Source organism: Ipomoea nil, unplaced genomic scaffold, assembly GCF_001879475.1.
Source record: "Ipomoea nil cultivar Tokyo-kokei standard unplaced genomic scaffold, Asagao_1.1 scaffold2165, whole genome shotgun sequence".
Taxonomy (NCBI): Eukaryota; Viridiplantae; Streptophyta; class Magnoliopsida; order Solanales; family Convolvulaceae; genus Ipomoea; species Ipomoea nil.
This window is the reverse complement of record NW_017618593.1, coordinates 2,821,261-2,847,903: the sequence shown is the minus strand read 5'-3', so window position 1 is coordinate 2,847,903 and position 26,643 is coordinate 2,821,261. Positions and strand designations below refer to the sequence as shown.

At 36.1% G+C, this 26,643-nt stretch overlaps 2 protein-coding genes across 3 annotated transcripts; both read right to left on the bottom strand.

Annotated features, from left to right (window-relative positions):
• Positions 1-398: 398 nt before the first annotated feature.
• LOC109149964 (protein FAR1-RELATED SEQUENCE 5-like) lies at positions 399-3,736 on the bottom strand. Its single transcript, XM_019297947.1, has 3 exons — positions 3,469-3,736; positions 1,165-1,639; positions 399-915 (listed from the first exon to the last, which is right to left on the bottom strand). Exons 1-3 carry the CDS (start codon positions 3,734-3,736, stop codon positions 399-401), a joined length of 1,260 nt encoding a protein of 419 aa, XP_019153492.1.
• An 18,499-nt stretch (positions 3,737-22,235) lies between these two features.
• On the bottom strand, positions 22,236-25,821 carry LOC109149891 (uncharacterized protein slr1919-like). Of its 2 annotated transcripts, none has more exons than XM_019297886.1 (8): positions 25,615-25,821; positions 25,366-25,505; positions 24,365-24,477; positions 24,038-24,108; positions 23,374-23,527; positions 22,964-23,140; positions 22,812-22,851; positions 22,236-22,588 (listed from the first exon to the last, which is right to left on the bottom strand). In XM_019297886.1, exons 2-6 carry the CDS (start codon positions 25,409-25,411, stop codon positions 23,111-23,113), a joined length of 414 nt encoding a protein of 137 aa, XP_019153431.1. In that variant the 5' UTR covers positions 25,412-25,505; positions 25,615-25,821; the 3' UTR covers positions 22,236-22,588; positions 22,812-22,851; positions 22,964-23,110. The 2 variants fall into 2 exon arrangements, with proteins under 2 accessions (XP_019153431.1, XP_019153432.1); XM_019297887.1 differs by having other exon boundaries at positions 25,631-25,821.
• Between the last annotated feature and the right edge of the window lie 822 nt (positions 25,822-26,643).

The window sequence follows — 26,643 nt, the reverse complement described above, 5'->3', positions numbered from 1 at the left end:
AGATTAGAACTGCATAAGCATCACTGCACAACAGACCAATCCTTGTGTACAGTCGGCATGTGCAGGTTGTTGTGTTTGTCCCATTTTCTACTATGACCGTGTATCTCTTATTGTATTCATCCTCCACCACATATATGGCCACGGGGCCATCATGGTTGACTGAACGCACTCGACAATCAAAACATCTGGCACATATTTTCTCTTGTACCTCGTAAAACATGGTTAATGTATACAGTGACGCTGCTTCTCGCTCTATTCGCAGTTGCATTTTGAAGGGGGGAGGGGGTCTGTGCATTGCATGCCCCACTTAGGTCCGTCTCTGTGATTCGTTGCTTTCTGATTGTACTCTCTAACCGGATGAAAAGTTCTGAAAGACACAAGTGCTTGTTTAAGTTAGTTCAGAAAATTCTATTTTCTGCTTTAGACCGGGATGTCGTACGGAGTAGTCCGTCCATAAACACGTCTTCAAAACAAGCAGGCACCCATGTTGCACGCTCGTCATACATATGTTTCAGCCATGCATTTTCTTGTAGACCGTATTTTTCAATAACTCCTCTCCACGCAACCTCAAAATATTCGGAAGTCGCACTGTCATTCCACACTACACCATTTAGCTCCCGGCGGAACTCTTCGTTCCGCGCCAACTCAGTGCTCACTTTATCACTCACCTTTGTCATTATATGCCACATGCAATAACGGTGACGGGTCTCCGGGAATTCTTTTGCAATTTCTACCTTCATTGCCGGGTTTTGATCTGTTACTGTAATATGCGGTGCGCTGCCCATTGCGCTCTTGAAGTTCCTCAGTGCCCAACAATACGAGTCCACATCTTCCCTAGCAATCAGTGCTGCTGCAAATGTCACGCATTTTTTGTGGTTGTCTACACCGGTGAATGGGACAAACACAAGGCTGTACCTGTCACACCAGGGAACTAGTTAGTTCGTATGCTTAGAACGTGAATTTTTTTATGCTCAGATATGTGGCCATGCATTCACTAGACACTACCACGCACACGTTTCAACTCACGCACGCACAGCAGATTGTTTTTTTCCCTTACCCTCCACGTATATTTGTATAAAATGCACACAAAACCCTGAACCACTCTCAACGTTTACACATATGGGACAATTGCATTTGTATTTTTTAGTTTCCGGACTTGCGTACCTGTTTGTTTTGTACGTTGCATCGAACGATACGACATCTCCGAACGCACAGTATTTTTGACGTGTCGCACCGTCCGCACAGAACACACGTGCCAATTGGTCTTTTTCATTTGCCTCATATTCAAAGTACATGTCACTGTAGTCAGATTTGATATCAAGGTATTTAGATATTATCATTTGTGCGTCGCTTCCTTGCATGTATGCTAAGACCTCCCTTCTATAATTCTTGAAATCTAGCTGCGTACACCCCACGTTCTCAACTCCACCAACCATCTCTGCGTATATGTCAAAGCTCTTACTGGCACCAATATTAACTTTAGAGCAATTCGTTATGAATTGTTGATGACCAACATCTAGTTTCCTATTCACTTTCAAGAAAGGCTTGTAACTCTCCTCGCACAAACAGTGAGTGTGCGCCTCTTCGAATGTCTTCAAAACATACCTTCCCACACTGTCTCTTTTGAATACAATCCTAGCTGTAAACACAAAAAAAAAAAAAAAAAAAAAAAAAAAAAAAAAAAAGAAGTAAACTTTGTATATATTTTACAAAATTCCTTGTACACTGTATGTATAATTCAATATGCAGGTACAAAATCTCTATCTAGTCCTCTGATTCTTCACTGACGTGTTCTACTGAAGTGCCTCCGGGATTCAAGTAGCGTAGCCTTCGGGATTCAAATGGTGTAGCTTACGGGATTCAATTGGCGTGATCTTCAATTGCAAATGTCAAGCTTCGAAACAATCAACTCTGCAAAGCATCAAAGTACCTGCAATGGCTTCAAGTTGCCTTCAAAAGACTTCAATATCTTCAAGGTACCTGCAATGGCTTCAAGTTGCCTTCAAAAGACTTCAATATCTTCAAGGTCCCTGCAATGGCTTCAAGTTGCCTTCAAAAGACTTCAATATCTTCAAGGTACCTGCAAAATGCCTTCAAAAGACTTCAATATCTTCAAGGTACCTGCAAAATGCATTCAAGTCCTCAAGCGTTCTTCAATGCCTTCAAAGCCTTCAAGTCTTCAAATGCTCTCAACTCCTCAAGTCTTCAATTGTATTCAATGTATTTAAGGTGTGTTTTAAAGAATGAAAGTGAGGCTCTGTTTATAGTGAAGTTTGTAACTAAAATCTCTCAACAAACTCCACTTATATTTATTTAATTAAATTAATTAATTATCTACTAAAATGAACCTTGCCAAAATCAAGTCTAGGTTCATTATTCTATCATCAAATTCAAATTCAAATTAAATTATAATTATCTAATTCAAATATAATAAAATCATATTATATTTAAATTATAATTATAATTATAATTCAATTATGAAATGGGCTTAAACCAATCAATTAATTAATTAATAATAGCCCAAATCAAATTTACTTGGACTAATTAAATTAATTTAATTATCATAGCCCAATTAATTAAATTGGACTAATGATCAATCCCGAAATTGGGCTCGATAATGATTTATCGGTCCACTTGTCGGCTTCAAATTTTCTGTGTCTACAAATTGCCCCCTCGAGACTTTCTTGGACATGCCACTTGAGAGCATACACTGCTTGAATGTATGTAGTGCATGGAAGTCTCAAAACTATAAGGCCATTTCAACTCATGCTAAGGAGCCTTGTGGGATATGAGGCAGTTTCGACTCGTGCTGGGGAGTCTTGTGGGATATGAGGCAGTTTCGACTCGTGCCGGGGAGCCTTGAAGTAATATGAGGCAGTTTCGACTCGTGTCGGGAAGTCTTGAAGTAATATGAGGTAGTTTCGACTCGTGCCGGATAGTCTTGAATATGGTGCGTTTTCAATTCACATTGAGGAAGCTTGAAGAACATTTCCTCCATCACATATTGTGGTATAATGTGTTGAGGCACATTCTTCTCTAGCATATGGGTTGATTAGAGAAATTTTCATCTTCATTCCTTTATTAGTTGGAGTAATATGGAACCACTTCGGCACGTAATCCGCCAATGTGACTGGAACTCATGCTTTCATATGGTGGCCGCAAGTCCCCCCATCAATAGAGCCCCTTAACATTCTCTTATTGAACCACATTTTCATAACTTGCTTAGATGGTCGTGTCGCATCATCAACGTGGTGTTGTTTAGCATGCTTAATACCATGCCTAGTATCATACTCGGGTTTGGTATCGTAAGACTTGATGTTAAGAGGGAAAAAACACTTGTGTCGTTTTCTATTTCCCTTCACATATGTGGGACATCAGAATCTAAGAAGGGATACTTCTTGTTTTGTCTTTCTCTGAAAGAAAGCCTTCTACTACCCTGTAATGATCTAGAAGCATCCCTAGACTCACCAGTAGCTTCAGTGAATATCCTAGCTGGTTGAATATTCACATGCATAACATCCATGCTTTCATATTTCTTAAAGGCCTTGCCGTCATTTTCAACCTCATCATGACTCTTGCCCCCATTGTAGAAGCTTTGAATGTGTATGTTTTGTCCACCATTAGCTGTTATGCTTAACTCCATATCGTGGGCGCGACTAGATAATTCCTCAAAAGTCTTAGGCTTGAGCCCTTGGAGGATGTAGGAGAGCTCGAAGTGCATGCCTTGGATGCACATTTCAATCGCGGAGCTCTGTGATATCTTTTCCTTGCAATTAAAGCATAACTCCCTCCATCTTTCAATGTAAGTGACCGAGCTTTCACCATTCCTTTGGCGAGTGGTGATGAGTTCTAAGAAGCTGACGGTTCTTCTTGTGCTGTAGAAGTGGGTCAAGAACTCGCACCCAGATGTCATGCCAGCTATTAATGCAGCTAGGCTCCAAGTCAGTGTACCAATTGAAGGCAGTACCCTTCGAAGAGCGGACGAACTGCTTAACAAGAAGATCTCTATACGTCCCAGCGTCGTTGCATGTTTCCACGAAGTGGCCGATGTGTTGTCTTGAATTGCCTTTCCCATCGAATTGTTGAAATGTTGGAGGTTGATAGCTAACATGCATCTTCAGATCCTCTATCCTTTGGGTGTAAGGCTTGGTGTAAGTGTATGAAGGTTGTCCCCCCTCAAACTTTCCTTTGATAGCTCCCATGATGAACTCGTTAATCCGATCTACTGGTATCATGCCCCCGGTGACTGGAATGCTCATGTCCAAACTTGGTATATGCGAAGTTGATTCCTCGTGCACTGTAGTTCGCCCAATGCAAGTTGGTGAGTGCGAGGTATCTTCACCTTGAACCTCAGGTTGTTTCCCAGGAGCCCGGCTAGTTTCGCCATTCCTTGTGCTCTCGACCTTTTCAGCTAAGTCGTTGATTCTCTTTTCTTGGTTTTGAAGGAGGGTGGTGATCCCTTCAAGCGCCTTAGTGATGCTTGCGAGCTGGTCATCTATAGTTTCTGCGCTTGTTATCATAGCCGGCATGCCTGTATAGATCCTGACCATTCTGGCGCGACCTTCCACATGTTGGACGACAGCGATGTCGGTGACGAGCCTCCGGTGTTAGCATTTCCTTTTGGGGATGTTGGACTCCTACTATCATCAGTTCTTTTCAAAGATGTTGGATTCCCGCTATCGGCTGCTTCTTTCGGAGATGTTGGACTCTCGCTACCAGCTGCTCCTTTTGGGTTAGCCCACTTCTCGCTATTAGCCGCTCCTTGTGAGGTAGATGACTTCTCGCTATTCGCCGCTTCTTTCGGAGATGTTGGCATCTCGCTGCCAGCTGCTCCTTTCGAAGATGGTAGACCTGCAACATAGATAGACTTCCTCGGGACGGTAGGGGCCGTTTCGAGTCATTGAATCATGCATCGAACAATTGACTCAAGTTCTGGCGGTCGCAATCCTAAGCTCCCTGCACGGCTCCTGGTTCATGGTGCTTCGATCTCTCGGCTAGCTTCAGAACCAGCTGTTGATGAAGACTTGGAACTAGCAGGTTGGGCATAAGACTTCTTGAACATCGAGCTTCTTGACGCCATTATGATTTCTAGTAGAGTTGCTTGCTGATGTAGATCATTAGTGAAGAGATGAGAGGCAGAGCGGTCCCACCAGGCGTGCCAAAATCTGTAAACACAAAAAAGTAAACTTTGTATATATTTCACAAAATTCCTTGTACAGTGTATGTATAATTCAATATGCAGGTACAAAATCTTTGTCTAGTCCTCTGATTCTTCACTGACGTGTTCTACTGAAGTGCATCCGGGATTCAAGTAGCGTAGCCTCCGAGATTCAAATGGCGTAGCTTATGGGCCGGGATTCAATTGGCGTGATCTTCAATTGCAAATGTCAAGCTTCGAAACAATCAACTCTGCAAAGCATCAAAGTACCTGCAATGGCTTCAAGTTTCCTTCAAAAGACTTCAATAACTTCAAGGTACCTGCAATGGCTTCAAGTTGCCTTCAACAGACTTCAATATCTTCAAGGTCCCTGCAATGGCTTCAAGTTGCCTTCAAAAGACTTCAATATCTTCAAGGTACCTGCAAAATGCCTTCAAGTTGCCTTCAAAACACTTCAATATCTTCAAGGTACCTGCAAAATGCATTCAAGTCTTCAAGCGTTCTTCAATGCCTTCAAAACCTTCAAGTCTTCAAGTCTTCAAGTCTTCAAATGCTCTCAACTCCTCAAGTCTTCAATTGTTTTCAATGTATTTAAGGTGTGTTTTAAAGAATGAAATTGAGGCTCTATTTATAGTGAAGTTTGTAACTAAAATCCCTCAACAAACTCCACTTATATCAATGATCTAACCATTTATTTTTTTCATATTAATCAACTATGGATCATTTTTTATTTGCAGTCAACTATTAGTATTCATTTCTTTTTATATTTTCAGTCAATTTGTAATGTCATATACATATTCATTTTCAACCAATTATTCTTTTTTATTTTCAGTCAATTAGCCAATTAGAATATCAGATGCAGTGATATATTTATCTAATTTTTGTTCTATTTTTAATTGATGATGTAGAATATTATTATTGAAATATTTCCATTTCCTTTTTAATTTTTGTTGCATTTTTAATTTACCTTTACTATTGTTTAAAATATGCATTTACTATTGATGATGTAGAACATTATTATTTAAATATTTCCTTTTCATTTTCAATTTACTTTTACTTGATGATGTAGAATATTATTATTAAAATATTTTCGTTCCATTTTTAATTTCCATTTCATTGTTTAAAATTGTGAAAGATTTATGACATAATTGTACGTGATTTGATGTATTGTACTATATAATATTATTGTGAAAAATTAAAATGCAATGATCTGACCATTTCCTTTTTCATTTTAGTCAATTATGGATCTTTTGTATTTTCAGTCAATTATTAATATTCATTTCCTTTTCCAATTAACCTAACTTCAATTCCTTTTTTTCATTTAATTTTTCATTTTTAGTGAATTATTAATATTCATCTCTGTTTTCAATTTACCTAATTTTCATTCTATTTTTAATTGATGATTTAGAATATTATTGTCCTATATTTATATCCATTTTTTCATTCTTTTGTTTATAATATTATAATGAATCAATAATTATCAAAATTAATTGAAGTTGTTGTTTAAAAAAAAAATGTTACAGACTCTATTACAATGTAGTATCTATTCATAAACTACTTTCTCAACCAAATGAAGCACAAAAAGTCAATACCGGCTCCACTACGGCTCAAATCCACTCTCTTCCATGTGAGAGTGCAACCCGAGTACCATTAGACCGCAAAGTCTTAGCGTTGAAGTTGTTTATGATAAAGATAATTGAAGAATAATAAATAAATACATGAATTACAATCATAATTTTCCGATCAGAATGGAAGGGGAAACCCAAATATCAAATTTACAAACCTATTTGACGCCATACCGGCACACCAAATTTGTCATCTTCCAAAATTTTGAGGAGATCTTCACATGGGCAGTCGACTATGATGGTTCGAAGGTGATCTCCGTATTTTAAATTAAATACATGGTTAGAAGAGCATTTTTTTTCTTAAGACAACAAAATCTTAAAGAACGTACAAACGTAATGAAGCAATCGTTATACCCTGCACCCCAGCGCATATAGCACTGTGCGCCCCGCGGCTTATCAAAACGGCGTCGTTTTGATAAGTTATGTAGGGAGTTGACGCGATTATGTAAATTATGGTAGACAATTATGTACATTTTTTATACACTTGTGTACATTTTTTTATACAATTATGTACATCTGAGACATGGAATTTATGTGTATTATGTTAAGAGTTTATGTGTATTATGTATTATGTTAGATTATGTGTATTATCTTTTCAAAAAAAAAGTATGTGTATTTTGTTATACAATTATGTACATTCTTTTATATAATTATATACATTCTAGTATACAATTATGTACATTTTCGGAACATGATCTACACTATATATAAAACAAAATCCTCTAATTTTAACTTTCCGCATAATTCCTAAAATTTCTATTCTAATATGATAAAATAATGCAATACAATTCCTAATAAAATCTACTATACTAATAAGAACCCAAGAGGGTTAGGCCTAAAATGAGTAGAAAAAATGCCCGCCACAGTTTTTAATCAGATGAATGGCTCAGATTAATCATAAAATTGATCAGGTTTAAATTTTACAATGAAATTTACTTAAATACCCACACACCGTTAGTCCATCCGTTAAAAATTTTAATTAACCTTTAGTTTGCCGTTAAGTCAATCTCACCTTTCATCCGTTTAGTACATATTTTCAAGATTTTGCCAAATTTCCCTCATCTCCACAGTCGACTCACCCGTCTTTACCTCCTCCTAAGCCATTGAAAGAAATAGACTGTTGTTTAACAGACAAAAAGAAAAGGTCGAATAAGTCAAAAGCTCAGCCGATCAGACTGTCGATATCGATTCCTCGAGAGGATCGATCGGCGATCCAGCAATTTATGTATGCCTCTCTATTCGTTCATGGTCAAGAGGCCTAAGAACTTCACCAATTATCTGGCCTACGCTCTGAAGAGACTTCAAATCATCCTCAGTTTTTTTAAAATCCTTCTTCGCAGCTCTAAAATTATCCCTAACTGCAAGTTTTTCAACAACGTTGTGCTGACTACTACTCCTGAAGGAAACAAAACTCCTTCCTCTGATCCCTCGATTTCAAATACCCCATTTAGAAAAGGTTAGTTTTTTTTTTTAATATTAAAATAAATAAAAATTTCATCTTGTTTTTCCTCTTTCTCATTCGTTGATTAAACTTCATTCTTGGCAATTTCTGTTGTTGTGTGCCCTAATACAAGTTTAGTTTAAGCCAATTTGCTAACTATATATAAATATTGAGACTGTTTTTTTGTTTAGTATAAGCCAATTTGTTTAGTTTAGTTTAGTCATGTTTTCTGGATCCTACCTGTCAAATACACATTGTGCCTGTAATTTTTGAATTACTTTCATTGGTGTAATCTACTTGAAGAAATAGAATTTCCTCAGATTCACCTATAGACATTGATTTGCAAGATCCATTAGATTAAATTATTGCTTTTTAAATTTGGTAGCATGAAAAGGAGCTTATGGATAATGTTTTCCCTAATCTTATTGTCTCAATTAATATTTCCCCCTTTCTCTCATGAAATTGAGTTTGAGGGAAGATAGATTCTGATAATTATGTGGCTATATATAGTTGTAAACATTTTTATTAGGGATTTTATTGTATGTCAATTAATGCAGCAGTTGATAGATTCAGTTTTAAATATATTGCCTAAGACTAAGTTTATAAAAGTTAACAGTTTTATGAAATCTTTTACTAAAATTCATGCAGTCTAGCTACATTTAAGCCCTTTTAAGGTAAAACTATAGAGGATGAAGAGAAAAGGTGATTCTATATTTTAAGCAGCTCTTGGATATTTGAAAGGAAATCAATATCCCTCTTTATGGTTAAGGACTGAAGTTTGAGCATCTGAAATCTGAACCTTCAAATACATGTTTTCTTATTAGGATAATTGATTGAAAGTTGTAACTGCCTACATAGTTATTAGTTAGATTCTAAAAAAAAACATCCAATACAATTTCATTAAAAGTATAATCTTTCATATTCTAGATATAGTCATATATTGTATAGATAATTCTTCCACTTAGTTCATTCTTATTCTTATAGTGTAAATTGATCACAAAAATGGATGAATTCCAGTGCTGTAACATAGCTCCAACCTCTGTTTGAATAACTGAAAGCACATGTGACCATTTTATTTGTTCAGTTGTTTAGATTCATGCATACATATATGTCCTGTACTTATTAAGCTTCTTTGATTAGACTTATAAATTCAAATCAGATTCCTGGACTGTATTCCTCTTTCTTGTTCATCAGGTTATTGCCAATTGTTTATCTGCCCTACAAGAGATTCGGACCTTGGGAGGATCTAAATCTGAGGAAGCATCAAGGGACAGAGAGATATTGCTAAGCAAGCCAGTTATATATTTCCTTTTAAATAGGTAATATTGAAGTGATATTTACTATTTGATTTTAGTAATAAATAGAAAGTCCATACACCAAGCTCACAGAGTTATAGATGAAATCTCAGTTCCAAACTAATCTAAACTCACCCTATACACCAGTATTGGATGGTAACAAGCCTAACCCACAAAAACCACAATGCCTCAAGAGAGATCACAATCAGCCAACGAATTTGCAGAGAATAACAGTTTTCAGCTAGAAAGTAGAAAGGAAAAGATATCAAAACTTGTATATTTTAAACCGCTTCAAACAGTCGCAACTCACAATTTATAGCCATTAGTTCACATTCTTTACGAATGTACCTTGATTGAAGGTGCAGATAGAAGAGCTTTGGATCCGAATCTAACAAACCCGGGTGGTATTACCTTCAAAGCAAAATTCGAGTGTTAGTGATGTTGTGTTTCGCGTTAGCAAAATTCATTTAGTCTTAGATTATAGTTTTGGTCATTTAATACCCTAAATTGTCATTTTTAGACTAAATATTTAGACTAGCATTTTTATAAAGTTGAAAACAATTATTTTAGTGACAATTATAATCAATTTTGACTATATTATCTTGCATTCGTAAACTTAGAATTGCCCATTTAAATAAACAAATTTAACATTCAATTATCTATGCATGGACATCTCTTATATAATTTGAATTGATTGATATACTTTAAAGTTTTATTTAAAAATAAACATTGGGCATTATCCCAATCGCGCAATACGCGTGAAAAACTAGTAGTCTAATACAATTCCTAATAAAATATATTTTGTTTTCTACTTTCCTATTCGTATTATAATTCTATGTTAAAATTCCTATTATAATATTATAAAATAGTGTAATACAATTCCTAATAGAATATATTGTTTTTACTTATCTATTCAATTCGGACTATAATTCTACATTAAAATTCCTATATATCCCACCATTGATATCCTGTTCACTGGGGTCGTGATTCAGTCTATCGGGTATGTGGTCTCTTAAAAGATTGTCATCCATTGTTCTAATTTTTGCTCTGTAATTGATATTTTCCAGGCCTGGGACATCAGAAGCAATTGTCATCCATTGTTCTAATTTTTGCACTGTAATTGATCTTTTCCGGGCTTGGGACATCAGAAGCAAGATGCAAATACATGCTTTGTCCGAACATGAGAACACTATATGCTCTGTTTTTCCTCAAAAAATGGTAAGCTTTTTTTTTTTTTTCATCTGTTTCTTTTGTTGAGGCATTTAATTGTGCTTAGTCACGTTTAAGGCTTGAGACTAGGTCAAATAATTGTTTAAAATTATTGCCATGCTTTCACTCTTTCTAATTGCTTTATCTGTGGGTTAACATTAATTAATCTAACATTTGAACTATCCTTTTCCTCAGGTCATCACCGTTCACACGATTCTGGGACCTTAGATATGATATTATTTTATAGATATTGACATCATCACTTTGTTGCTCACGTTTATGGCTATTGGTGATGTTGGTTCAATTTCAATGCCAACTAGATGGTTTTAAGTTTTTAACATCTCAAATTACACGGCTGGAAGTCTATTTAAAAATACTACAATAATGCTCTGCAATAATTAATATTGAAAGTCAAGACTGATCAGCCCTTATGTAAATCATTTCAAAAACACTTTGAATCATGTTTTAGTCTTCAAAAAGGAACCAACTTACCTCGGGAATTTCATTCCTAAAATTAATCTCTCTAAATAACATTATTGTGGCTTATATTCTGGTGCTGTGTGGCCTCTCCTTGATGTTTAACAACAAACGAATGCTAATTAATTACATTCCAGCTTTATTACTTTTGACACAATGGTAAGAGCTTGATCTTAACAATTTTGTTTCTGAATCATTTGGTGAACAATGCTTCAGAGACACCACTAAGCATGTTCGCAGATGTGAATAATATCACCAACTTTGCACCATCAATGGTAATTTCTCCTGTGTTTCTCTCGGATTATCATTATTTTTGTACAATGTTAGGATGAAACGCATATCTAATCAAATGATACGTATTACTTATTGAAAATCAAATTGTACGTTTAGGGATCAGTTTATACAACCTATTTTGCAATTCCTCATTTGAAGAGAAGTAAAGGCAGGATCATTCTAATTGCATCATCTGGTAGTTAATTGGCTAAACACTCCAAGGCTCAGCTTCTTTAATGTATGCCAATTGCCAAGTCTTCCATCTCGCTCATATATTCTTCCATTAATCTGTGCATATTTTCTAATACTTTATTATGAGTTAATATCCAAAATCGTCCCCGATTATAGTGATTTTTCTCAATTTCGTCCTAAACGACTTTGGTGACCTAATATTGTCCCAGACTTTTGTGTTTCGCTCAATTTAGTCCTCCATTTGTTATTCCGTCAAATTGGTGTTAAATAAAGGGACAATTCAATAATGTCAATATTGATCTCACTTTACTTTCAACTTGTGAAGTGCGAAATTCCTCTTACTTGTACGAATTACACCCAGAATTACTCCCGAACCTGCAAATCAAATTTTATATTCGCAGTTTTAAGAGTAATTCTGGGGTAATTCGTAAAAAAAAAAAAAAGAAAGGGATTTCGCAGTTCACATGTCTATGAGTAAAGAGATGTCAATATTAAAATTACTGAATTGTCTATTTATTTAACACCAAATGGACAGAATAACAAATGATGGACTAAATTGAGCAAAAAAACAAAAGTCTGGGACTAAATTGAGCGAAACACAAAAGTCTGGGACGATATTAAGTCACCAAAGTCGTTTAGGACGAAATTGAGAAAAACCACTATAGTCGAGGACGATTTTGGGTATTAACTCACTTTATTATGTTCAAATGGTCTTTTGCTATTATAGGCAAGCAAAGCTGCAGTGGTAAGCTTTTATGCCTTAATAGTAGAAATCCTCCGATCAGATATCGGAATAACCATTGTAACCCCACCTGCCTTCGCATCTCTATGATTGAGCTGCTTAATTATGGAACGGTATAGTTGGCACTATATATCATTTTTGTAAGCATTACTATATATATGATGATATGATCAAATAAACATAATATATATGTAATAGTTTCTGCAACTAAGCTTTAAATTTATTCTGATCTACAACTATTTCAGATAAGCTTCCTCCTAATATATTATCTCTATGCATGTCAGTCATGCATTATCCCTGGTTTTGTAGAGCCTTCACGATTATATATGATTGCAGCATGCATCTGAGGTTGAGCAGTCAAGCATAATAATCATCATGTTTGTGTAATGTTGAATTATCTGAAGAATCAGAATGAGCATGGAATTTCGCGTTAGCATGTATGTAACTGATGACAACCATGACCACTTTGGCATGATTGAGGATGACACTTCTTGCACATGAAATCTTGGAAGAACATGATGGAGCACACTTCTTGCCGATTCTTGAACCACATTTCTTTGTTGAACATCTCCGGGACTTGCAGGTCTTTCTCGACTCAGATTTGGAGCTGCAAGAATGCCGGTGGACTTGGTAGTAGTTCCCTGCATTTATGTTTCTTGGTAGCAGAAGATTTGCAGCACTTCTTTCCAGGTTTGTTTATTAGTTACAATTGATTTTCTTTACAATTAAATGTGTACATTGAGTTTATTTGTGATTGTGATACCCATTTGAATATAAAGATTTTTTAAGAAATATAATTAAATTAAATGATAATTATAAAAATATAATAATCTAATTATAAAACATTTAGTGAAACTTAATTATGAAAACAAAAGATTAACATTTGATAACCGCCTCTAATATTTAAAAAAAATAAATAAAGACAACTATTTAGCGACACTTAATAATCGCCACTAGAATCTATCTATACAAAATCCCTCATATAACTTCCCGCCCAAAAGACTTCTATACTATTAAGATTTGCATAATATTGTAAAAGAGTTAATACCCAAAATCGTCCTCGACTATAGTGGTTTTTCTCAATTTCGTCCTAAACGACTTTTGTAACCTAATATCGTCCCAGTATTTTGTGTTTCGCTCAATTTAGTCCTCCATTTTTTATTCCGTCAAATTGGTGTTAAATAAAGGGACAATTCAATAATGTCAATATTGATCTCTCTTTACTTTCAACTTGTGAAGTGCGAAATTCCTCTTTCTTGTACGAATTACACCCAGAATTACTCCCGGACCTGCAAATCAAATTTTATATTCGCAGTTTTAGGAGTAATTCTGGGAGTAATTCGTAAAAAAAAAAAAGGATTTCGCAGTTTACATGTCTATGAGTAAGAGATGCCAATATTAAAATTACTGAATTGTCTATTTATTTAACACCAAATGGACAGAATAACAAATGAGGGACTAAATTGAGCAAAAACACAAAAGTCTGGGATTAAATTGAGCGAAACACAAAAGTCTGGGACGATATTAGGTCACCAAAGTCGTTCAGGACGAAATTGAGAAAACCCACTATAGTCGAGGACGATTTTGGGTATTAACTCTATTGTAAAAATATGGTAATACAATTCCTATTCGTACTTTAATTGTACATTAAAATTTGGCAATACAATTCCTACTTTCCTACAATATAACGGATAGCTAATAACGATTTGCTTGCCCATCACAGTTGGGCAAACATTGATAACCTAAATGGCTCCTTCATTTAAGGAGTCTTTAAATAAGAGTAAATACCCAAAATGGTCTCTCGACTATAGTTAAATTTACAAATTGGTCCTCAACTTTCAATTTCAACCAGTTAAGTCCTTAACTTTGTAATTTTGACATGATTTGGTCCTCCATCTATTTGACCGTTTGTTGATCGTGATCGACGATCTCCAGAAGAACCTTCAGCTCTCGTCGGAGCACGTGGAGGCCTCCAAGATGACGTTGCACTGGTTCGGAAACACATCGTCTTCTTCGCTCTGGTACGAACTCAACTACATTGAATCCAAAGGGAGGATGATGTAAGGCGACCGGATTTGGTAGATTGCGAATGGAATTTTGTGCGTGGATGCCTGGATGCGTGGTACGCCGACACAGGGGCGTTGTCACATGCAACGGCCGATGAACAGATGATGTCTCAGTCAGATGTGTATACCGGCGGGGACGTGTTCAGAGTCGGCAATGGCGCATGTTTGGTTGTTTCTCGTGTATGCCATGCAAAAATCCCTTCCGTGTCAAAGTCTTTAAATTTGTCTAATATCTTACATGTAACAAATTTGTCATTACCGCTTTTATCAGTTCATTGTTTCACTAATGACAAAGAAGTCTATTTTGAGTTTCACAAAGATTTCTTTACTGTGAAGGATTGCACCACAAAAGTGGTTCTGCTTAATGGGCCAACCTCGGGCGGCTTATACAGGTTGATGGTCCCGAGGTCAGATTTTGCGTTCATAAGTGTCCAGGCGTCATCCGAGGTGTGGCATCAACGGCTGGGTCACCCACACAGTCGTGTCCTACAACAGGTCCTCCAAAACTGTCCGGTCACGTCAAATAATTCAAGTTTGTCAAAGATGTGCATGGCGTGTCAGCTTGACAAATCGGCACGTTTTCCTTTAGATAGGGTTCCTAATTCTAGTCAAAATGTGTTAGATTTATTTTACAGGGATATTTGGGGTCCGTCCTCGATTATTTCCGCTTCTGGTTTCCGCTATTTTGTATTATTTGTAGACGACTATTCGCAATTCTGCTGGTTTTATCCCTTATGGTTAAAATCAGACATATATAAAAGATTTGATTTGTTTCGGGTGATGGTAGAACGTCGGTTTTCACGTTCTATCATAGCCATATAGTTCGATTTAGGGGGTGAGTACCGCCATCTTCACAAAATTTTTGAATCCCTTGGCATTGTGCATAGGCAATCATGTGCCTATACGCACGAACAAAATGGCCGAGTTGAGCGCCAAAATAGACACATTGTCGAAACCGGTTTAGCATTACTTGCTGAAAGCTCGGTCCCGCTAAAATACTGGGATTATGCGTTTGAAACAGCCACCCACCTAATCAATTACCTCCCGTCGTCTGCAGTACAATTTGAAAGCCATCATTACCGTCTACATAAAAAACCCCCACATACACATTCCTTCGAGTGTTCGAATGCCACTGTTTTCCCTATCTTAGACCCTACAATCGGCACAAGATAGAGTTTCGGTCAGCACCATGTATCTTCTTAGGTTACCCAGTTTCATTTAGGGGATACCGTTGCATGGACCTAACAACGGGGAAGATCTTTATCTGCCGTCATATCCTGTTTGATGAGACAGTCTTCCCCTTTTCTACGCAGTTGTCTTTGCAGGATCAGTCGCATCATGTGGCAAGCACGCCACCTTGGGGGTCCGGACCCGTAGTGGTTCACCCGCACTCAATACCCGTGGTCCCAGACCTATCACTGGCTCAGAACCGCCATCTTTAGCATTGGAAGATGAGGCACCGCCAAGGGCAACCTATACCACTCAGGTTCTACCAGAACAACAAGGGCATATCATGCGCACTCGATGTAAGATTCGAGGCACGGGTGAACAGTTTTATGCCCTTAATACAACTGTTGACCCAACTTGTTACTCCCAGGCCGTCGGCCATCCCCAATGGCGTGATGCCATGGATCGGAAGTTCAACGCCCTACTTCACAACAACACTTGGCGGCTAATACCGGCAGAGCCACACATGAACGTCATCAGCTGTAAGTGGGTCTACCGCACCAAACGCAAAGCCGACGGGTCGGTTGAGCGCTACAAAGCGCGACTAGTTGCCAAAGGGTTCAACCAAGTAACCGGCGAAGATTTCTTTGACACCTTCAATCTCGTAGTCAAACCGACTACGGTACGCATATTGTTTGCTCTTGCAGTATCAAATAACTGGTCGTTGCGGCAACTGGATGTTCACAACGCGTTCCTTAACGGACACCTCTCGGAAACTGTCTTCATGAAGCAACCACCTGGCTATGAAGACCCCACGCACCCAGACCACATCTGCCACCTGCAGCGGTCACTATATGGGCTCAAGCAGGAACCACGAGCGTGGTTTAAAAGGTTACATGAGTTTCTGCTTTCTGTAGGTTTCTTGGCGTCCAAGACGGATGTCTCACTCTTTCACTACACTACCGACAACTCTCGGGTGTTTTTACTAGTCTATGTTGATGACATCATTATGATGGGCAACGAACGGCTTTGCTTGACATGTTACTACAACGCCAATCCACTACCTTCAAGATTAGAGACCTTGGTACTCAGAGTTTCTTTCAAGGCATTGAAACTCTCAAGGTCATTGGCGGACTTATATTATTTCAACATTGGTACATGGGCGACATTTTATCACGAGCCGGCATATCTGAATGCAAGCCTCTTGCAACACCAGTGCCAATCACACTGGCAGCCACTCCGTCAATTCAGCCTTTTGACAACGCCACACAATATCGCCGGATTGTAAGAGCACTACAATATCTGACTATCACTCAGCCGGATCCCTCCTATGCTGTGAATCGTTTGTGTCAGTTTATTCATGCTCCCACCGATGATCATTGGAGCATGCTTAAGCGGGTCTTGCGATATGTCAAAGGCACCTAGGTCTACGAGTTACGTCTGACGGCTTCCTCAACGTCTGACATTCATGCCTTCTCTGACTCAGATTGGGCAGGCTGCCCGATTTATAGAAAATCAACCAGTGCTTATGCAGTCTTCCTTGGGTTAAACCATGTCTTGTGGATCTCCCGCAAGAAGCGCACGGGGGCCCGCTCTTCGACAGAAGCTGAGAACAAAGGCCTAGCGGTTGTGTCTGCCGAGGTCACTTGGGTTATCTCCTTACTCCGAGAGCTCGGTCTACATTCCGGTAATCTAGAAACCTTGTGGTGTGACAATCTAGGAGCCACATACTTAGCTGCCAACCTAGTCTTTCATGTGCGGACAAAGCATGTGGAGATCGATTATCACTTTGTACAGGACAAGGTCGCATCAGGGGACTTCATGGTCAACTTTGTCTCAACGAAGGATCAGCTCGCGGACATTTTCACGAAGCCGCTACCTGCCCTGCGCTTTCGAATTCTGCGGGACAAGCTCAATGTTGTCTCCCTCCAACCTTGTGCTTGAGGGGGTATGTTAGTAATAATATTATAATATATGTTCAATATTCTAGTGGTTATAGTTTGATTGACTTAGCCTAGTTATTCTATAGGAGACTATTATGTTAGTCATCTATATAGAACTCTATATTGTGTTGTAACCGTTTCTCAATCTATCTATCCTGAATCAATTACGCTCATCAACACAAGTTCTTTGCACCCCCTCTTTGTCATGTATTGTGGAAAAAAGAGGTAATACTCCAAATACAAAATTTCTAAGTCATCTAATAACGCCAAAGACCATTGTTTTCGTTTCATTTTCATTAACACTTAATTTCTGTACTACTACTGTATTATCTGTTTCATTTTTCTTTAATCTAGCTTTCTGAAGAAAAATAACTTTCAACTAATTAAATTTTATTTTATTTTTGAAATTATTTCTTAATTAATTAATTATTGTGTATCAGGAAAAAAATAAAGATAAAAGATATTAATTAGTTCACTTATAAATATTCCTAAAACATTTTAATTTGGATTCCTAAAACATTTCGTTCTTCAAGAAAAAAGTAATCTAAATCGATCACATACATTTGCATCCGTGTTTTGGACCCAGGGATAAGAAAGCTATTTTAAGTTCATACCAATTTCAGATAAAAACATATATATGTAAAGATCAGAGATAACAATGTTAATATATGTTTAGATAAGTATATAAAAGTTGAACATATATTGTAAAAATATATATTGAAAAAAAAAAAAGATTGGGATTAATTGTTAAAGTATGAAATTTCTCAGTCCACACATATCTCCTAAGGCCATTATTGCTTTCAATTCATTTTCATCCGTGTCTAGTGTGCCTATTGTTGTTGTTCCCAACTCTAAGTGCTCCCATGCTCCGACCCAACAGAGTATCTAGGAGGATGTAAAACATAGTAATTCAGGTGAACACAGAGGCTAGACCTTTGTTAACTGTGCACAAAAAACTCTCTCACTTTGAGATGTTGCTCCCACATTGCCGTACCTATTCCATCTATTTCATTATGAAATGGTTGTTCTTTCACCGTGTGCTTAGTTCAAGAAATAAGCTTGGAATGGAATATCATTCTTGTATTTTGACATCATCTAGGATTTTTTTTTTCTATATCCCAACTTGAAACCCCTGTCGTTGGTCTTGTCTTGCCACGACGTTATGTCATTTGATGATAAGTTGCATTATTCAAAATTACTATTATCAGGAATGTATTAATCCACATGCAATTAGAATAGTTATTTCAATGAATGGACTTAGGGGTCAATCAAGACTTTTAAAGAGTTTCAAAAACTTTTAAAGTGATGGATTTTAAATGACTTTTGTAGAGATTTTGTAGACTATTTTATAATTTTTAAAACTTTCATCAACTTTGTAAGAGTCTTTAAAAATCCATAGGATAAACATTTATAGATTTTTAAAAACTTTTTCATATTAAAAAGTCTACAAAAGTAATTAAAACTCAAAATTGAATACACCCTTACAAAACATTCCATAACTTTTATTAATACATTATTTATAGTCTTCAGCCAATATGTTTTGTATGTAATTGTATCCACGTGAAGTAATTGGTCATCGAGCTAGTGGATATTCAATTTGTTCACCATTATTATCAATAATAACCTCTTTTAGTACGGGTATAATCATAGAAATTGTTTTCGATAAATGTTGAATGATTTCATGAAACTCAACTTCTTCAAATTCTTCATCTACTTGTTCTTCCTCCACATCAACCATCTCAAGGTCGTCATTGCTATAAACACAAGAGCTCGACATTATATATCAATAATCTAAATGGTATTATATAGTACCTACAATCAAAACTATTTATATGAAACAATAAAAAATATATTTTTTTAAAAGTAAAGAAAAGAAGAGAAAAGAAAAGAATTTATAGTAAAAAAAAAATAGTAATACTAACAATAATTCTATCAAACTTCTTGTAAAAAATCCAACACAAATATTGTTAATGCATAGAACAAAATTTATCAAACTAATAATAATAATAATAATAATAATAATAATAATAATAATAATAATAATAATAATAATAATAATAATAAATGAGTTAATTCCACCGGAGGTCACTTTTCTTTAGTGGTAATTCCAAATTTAGTCCCAGACTATCATTTTTGTCATTGGTTATAGTGACGCTTCAAAGGCTTATAAACTATACAATCTTGAAACTAAAAAGGTTGTTATAAGCCGGGATGTCACTTTTGATGAATATGGTGTCTGGGATTGGTTAGCTAAAGATGAAAGTTCAGTTGTTATTCCTGTTGTTGAAAATATTGTTGATGAGCAACCGATTCCAGATCCTGTCCAGTCTCCTTCACAGCCAGAATCGTCAGTTCGACGATCTCAGCGCGAGCGCCACTTACCAGCTCGCTTGCAGGATTATGTTTTGGTTCATGATAATGACCTGTCGAATGAAGAGATTATTCAATTTGTTCTTTTTGCAGATTGTGACCCTTTATCCGTTGAGGAGGCTGCTACAGAAATTCATTGGCTTAAGGCGATGGATGAGGAGATTCGTGCCATTGAAAAGAGTCGTACTTGGGAGTTAACAGATTTACCTCCTGGGAAGAAGACAATTGGAGTAAAGTGGGTTTACAGAACGAAATACAAGTCAGTATATCCAACTTGAAGACGGAGACATTTCTTAAATTGAAGAAGAAAATTGGGATGACCAATATATCCAACTTGGTTTTAAGGAGACAATGTTATAATAATAATATTATTATAATTGTTAAACCAAGAGTTAATTAAATTAGTTTGTTAATTAAATAATTAAGTTGTTAATTAAATTAAGTAGTGGGTGGTGTGTATACAGTATGTGGTAGAAATGGGATTACTACATGGAGTACATGGGGCATACATTCCTAATTTTTAACTTTGTTATTATTTCTCCTTTGCTATAAATTGTCACGCCCCACTTTTAGGACATGACCCGGCCGTACCGTTACATGAAAACTTGTAACAATACGAAGCCTAACCACACATATCTCTCGAAACCTTCATAACAACACTTAAATACATAACAATTCCACAACCCAAAATGACAAAATATAGGCAACTAGTTCTTCCAAAAGCTCATTAAATCCACACATAAATATTTACAATCATGAGTAATATGTCCAAAATACATCACAAGCACAACGGGTTACCAAAAATACAAGGGTCAAGGGAAAATCCAAAAGAAAACAAAAATTCGTGATAAGCTCCAACACTAGGACTAAGTCTCCTAGTTTCAAAAGTCACCTTCGAGACCCCACCACTTGTGCTCATGCTATTCACATGTCATTAACTACTCTGAAACATGAGGAAAATACAAATAATGAGCTAATGCCCAATAAGTGATACCCCTCTCAACCCCGGATCAAGTAACTCCAATATAATACAAAAAGCTTTAGAGTAATAACTAGATGCAAAAATCAATCTTTAAACTATATCGAAGTCATAATATACTTCCATCATACTATACACAAATTCCCAAAACAAAAACTTTAGCTACATGGGCATCAACATCATTTCATAATACAATACTTTCAAAAGCACATATCATTCCTTAATATATGACTCATTGGCAACCTACAACCACCATTATATTATGTGGCACATGACATTATCGGTATAATGGTCCAAAAAGACTCGACAATTCAGAATGAGTCAGGCTCGACGATTCAAAATGAGCCGGATGGAACGTTCCAACAAATAATTCAAAAGACTCGACGATTCGGAATGAGTCAAGCTCGACGATTCGGAATGAGCAATTAGGAACGTTCCAAACCGAACAAAACAAACAACAAAATGTAGGTTGCCTCATGAGTTTGACCGAACATTCAAAATAATTCTTATAATCAAATAGTCCGATGTAGCAAAAATCATTTTCCTTAAAAAAATCACATAACAAGTACATAGTCTATTGTACCAAGTTTTTCAAGTCACATATTTTCTCAAGATACATAATATTTCCAATTATTAATAATAAATTTATCAAACTAAGAAATATGCAAGGTATAAACACTAGTACAAAATTGAACCATTGTAAAAGACAATAGGCGACCATTGTACAATGGTCGCCTATGAGAGGCTCGCGAAAAGTCAGGGACTTTACGCGACCATTTAGAAATGGTCGCGCATTGTCGGTAATACGCGACCATTCTTTACAAAGAATGGTCGCGTATTGTTTTTTTTATTTTTTTTATTCAAATGTAATACGCGACCATTCTTGAATAGAAATGGTCGCGTATTATTTTTTTTTTTCCTTTTTAAATCAACTTTCCGCAACCATTCTTCAACAAAGAATGGTAGCGGATACTGTTTTAAAAAATAAAAAAAATTCAAAAAATAATTTTAAAACTATATTTTTAAAAAAAAATTCAAAAAATAATTTTAAAACTATATTTTTTTGCACCATGCAATTCTTCACACAACCATTATGAAATTAAAAAATAATAAATGAAATTACATATTTACAATTCTAAATTAAAAATAATTGAAAACTACAAAAGAAAAGAATAAAATTACAACAATATGAGAGAACTCAAAAATGAAAATAAAATTTTAAAAAAAATTACTCGACCAACTAGGCGTTAGGCGCATGACTAGCACCAAGTGCCTTCTGCAGGCAAAAAGTTTATTAGTTTTCCTAGTGACTACTTTTTCTAATATTCCTAAAGCTTCATATGGGTATAATTTTGCAGGAAACCCAAAAAAAAAAAAAAACAAAAAAAAACTTGGTTATATAAAGACTCTGGAAACTCTACGCAACGCTTCTCTTGGACAATACTCCCATGCTTTACCCGGAGCAATGCATATATCTGATAAAACCATTTCTTGCTGTTTTGCCCTGTATAAAATATAAATACATAAAACACTGTTTGTTAAATCCAGCTCCTTCCAGAAGTGCAATGGTTTTATACCAGCACCAAGCCCCAAAACCACCACCATGAAGAAGGACAAAATGGCTGGTCTCTAATTCATCCAGCTTTATATCCTGAAAGAAATGCAATTGCACAGATTTAAAAACAAAATGCATTAGTTTGGATGCATTTGATGGCATTACATCAAGAGTAATGAGAGAACCAATATGCAACTATGCCATAAACAATATTCAACAATCCCATTTTTCTTTTAGTAAAGACAAAAGAAGTGCTGCAATAACTAGATGCAAGCCAAATTAGAGCAGCAATACAAACTATAAGCATTGATAAGGAGACCTTTCTTGTGCATCCCATCCTCAACAAATGTTTCATTATCCTGCCAAAAGTAACCCCCAGTGACTTTCTATCTTCAAGTTGAGAAAGCCAAAGCTATAGCAAGCAAGAACATTTATTCAAATACATCAGAAGAAGTATATGAAGAAATAAACCTCATATGCCTAATCGGCCAGTGCTATGTTGTGAACCATTCCTCTATTTCCTTCATCAAGGAGGTCAAGCTATGATTTGACTTCGGCGCATTGCCCGCTCTTTGGCTGCAAGACCAGGATTCTTCCATCCACTTGGTAATTCCTCTATTATGTTGCACGAAATAATGAAGCTCCGTCCTGTATCAGGAGTGAAGGGCAGAACCAGTAAAATTAAAAATACTGGTGGATATTGACAAGGACATGGTGGGGAGAGGGGAGGGGTTCATTGTGTGTCGCAAAAGTACATAATATAGCCATGATGTATCAGCATCATGAATTCTAACACTACTAGAAGAGAAAGAAACATATGAGCAAATTGGCATATTTTATGTGGGCTTTTATTCAGGCTGTCATAGCTGAAAGGTACTCACTGCTGTCATCAGGAGCCTTCTTAGCACTGCACCATCTTTAGAGGGTAGTAATCTTACCACCAAGTTTGCAACATCAACTGTCCCACTGACTTCCTTGGCAGAATAAACAAGTGATTCTTGAGAGTTGGACCCCAGCACAGAATGCAACCCTTTCCTAAACAGACAGTAAAAGACTCAATGTGAGGGAGTGTTTCCTCCATTTTAACGACTCCATATAATATTGAAAACTTTGTATATATGAAATAGGTGCGAGTGAGTCTACGACACAGACTGTTTTTATATTTAACCTATTAAAGCAATTGATGGTTGAGTCAAGTGGTAAAGTTTCAGAAATTCAGTTCCAAGAACTCTCAACAAGTCTACAAGGCAATATTTTTATTAAATAGATATGGGGAAGAAATTAATTTTTAAAAAAACAAATCCTTCTTACTGGTGGACACATAATTGCCAACAGAGCACGTCAAAGCACAATAGTGGAACAAATTTTTTGAAGTGATTGTTTGCAACAAGTGGAAAAAAGAAATCCAATAATGCTAAACAAAGAGTTTGCAGAGGTCTTAATGAAACCAACCAATTAGATAAATTTGAGGTGTAGGCAGAAGTTATAATACAGTCACAAAAACTGTTACCAATTAAAAGAGTGCTGAAAAGATAAATGGTATACCTAGTTGCTCCAACTCTTAAGAAAAGAGAAAGCCTTTTCCATTGGAATTCTTTCCTTCTATTCAGGACCACCTGCACATAAACAAATAAAGATAAGAAACCAACATAATAGGTTATGTAACCTTGACTTATATCATCAATTAATAACATAAAATATAACATTCTACAACAGAACAAGGGAATTCCCAAATAGGAGTCACAATAGATAGAGTAGCAGATTGAATTTTTCAGAGCATGTATGAGAACTTTGACATACAATACTTCTACATCAATATATACATATACATCAACACACACACATAAAGCACTATTCCAGGCTAAACCATACAGAGTGTAGGATCTTCCTCATGGCAGGTGAATTATCTGTGAGAAGTTTCCGAACAACATAGGGATAAGCAGCTTCAAATGTTTTAAACTTTGGATCTGCAGCCATTGCTAATCCTGAGAATACCAAGCAAGGGTTAAATCTTAGTTGATTCAGAAGGAATGAGATCCCTATGTATAATGATGAAACTGGAAATTAACTTCACAAATTAATCAACAAAGAAATATGAGTATATAACATGAATGAAAATGAGAGAATCCTAGTGCTTTAGTTTATAATACTATGGTTCAAGACAACAAGTCAACAACTAACAATATCCTCTGCAAGTTTGGCAAAGCATTTGTTCAGAATGTCCCTGTTATCACCATATCTGCCACCCCAAAGTGCACAACATATCTTAACCACATGATTGGCCTTCGGCGCATTGCCCTTCATCAACGTAAGCTTTGTATAAAAAATCACTAAAAATCAAAACCATACAGTCCTAAATCAAACACATATGTAATTATTAGAAGCTTGAAGCATTTTGTCAACTGCCAAATATAATAAACATATGAAAAGGGCTAATCTGCCATAATTCATGATATTGATTTCAGATTTATTCATCAAAACACACTCTTTAAGCAAAATAATAAATCAGATGTATAATATTGGGACCAAGACACCAAGAAACACATCTGATTGTTCATTATCAATGAATCTAAAATACGGAGTAACAATTTATTGAAACCGAAAAAAAAAGAACATCAGAACCCTAATGTGTTACTATGTAGCCCGTTGCAAGCAAAGCAGGGAAAAAAAAAAACCGACATATAAAATAGACCAGAACTTTTAAGCAAACATTAGGAAAAAAACCTGTGAATTCAACAAATTTAAAAGTAAATTGCACAGACGGTCAAAAAAACTACCAAATTAGCTGCAGGAAAGGTAGAACATCTAACTAACTATCATGCATAGCAAACATATACATATTAAATATTTAGGCAGAAGGGAATGAGGGGCACCTTGTGGGACATCTTCAGTGTGATAGAGGGATTTGTGTATGTCCATAGCATAATCAACCTTGAGTTTCTAAGTTAGGCTCTCTGGGAACTGTAACATTCAACCTAGAATGTATGGTTTTTGCAGCAGGAGATAATCCAACCTACAACATAGAATGAAGCTAATTAGGTTCCAACATGTTTCATAAGCTCTTATTTATTCAAACTTGTAATCACGATCGGCAGAGACGGTGTTGAAGATCGGAGCGATACAGTGCGGAGCATGTACGAGGTGAGAGTATGATTTCGATCTGATCTGATGGTGGCGGTGCGTCGCGGTGAGTGTTGTGGCGGTGGGTGGCCGGCGGCGTCAGACGATCGGCAGAGACGGTACGTGTTGAAGATCGGAGCAGATCGGAGCGATACGGTGCAGAGATCTGATGGTAATGGTTGATTTCGATCTGATCTGATTGAGTGAAGGGTAGATGTAGGGTTAATATTAGTCAACCATTTCTATTAGAAATTTCTATTAGAAATGGTTGTCTATTATAAAACAAGTTCTATTTTAAGGCAACCATTTCTATTAGAAATAGTTGTCTATTATAAATCAATTTTTTTTAAAATAAATACAAAATACAATGGGCAACCATTACAATTAATAATGGTGGCGGATTATTGATGACTTATTTACAAAATTGTCGTCGTAATTTTTTGGGCTAAGATTAGACAATCATTCTTTCAATAATGGTGGCCTATGGTCAATTTTCTATATTCAATTTTGTACTAGTGAAACCCTTCCCAAAATGATAATTTTATTAGTACATAACTCTTTAAAATCGTATAATAGTTTATTACACTAAAATAATTTCAAAAGAGTTGAATTACATTATTGGAAAGAATTTAAATTATTAAACATGAGTTCAAGGGTTCAAGTCTTACTTTAAATAAATAATCCATTTTGTAAGAATAATATATACAAAACAAACAGAAAGAATGCTAGCATATAGAGTAAAACCCATAACCCCTCACAAGTCACAAACCATTCCACTATCTCTACACATGGTGATAATTCCAGTCCAGATTAGATAAGTCCCATAATTCCAGTCCAGAATACACAGCAACATTTTCAGTCCAAAAATGCAACATCTCCAGTATAAAAACACAGCTCAAAACTTTAATATACAATCCAAAACACAAGTTTAATTTATAGTATAGGGCAAAAACAATTTTGAGAGACATAAACACTTACCTAAACACATCCAAATCTTAGCAATTTAGCTCACCCAAATACTCCTTGTCAAA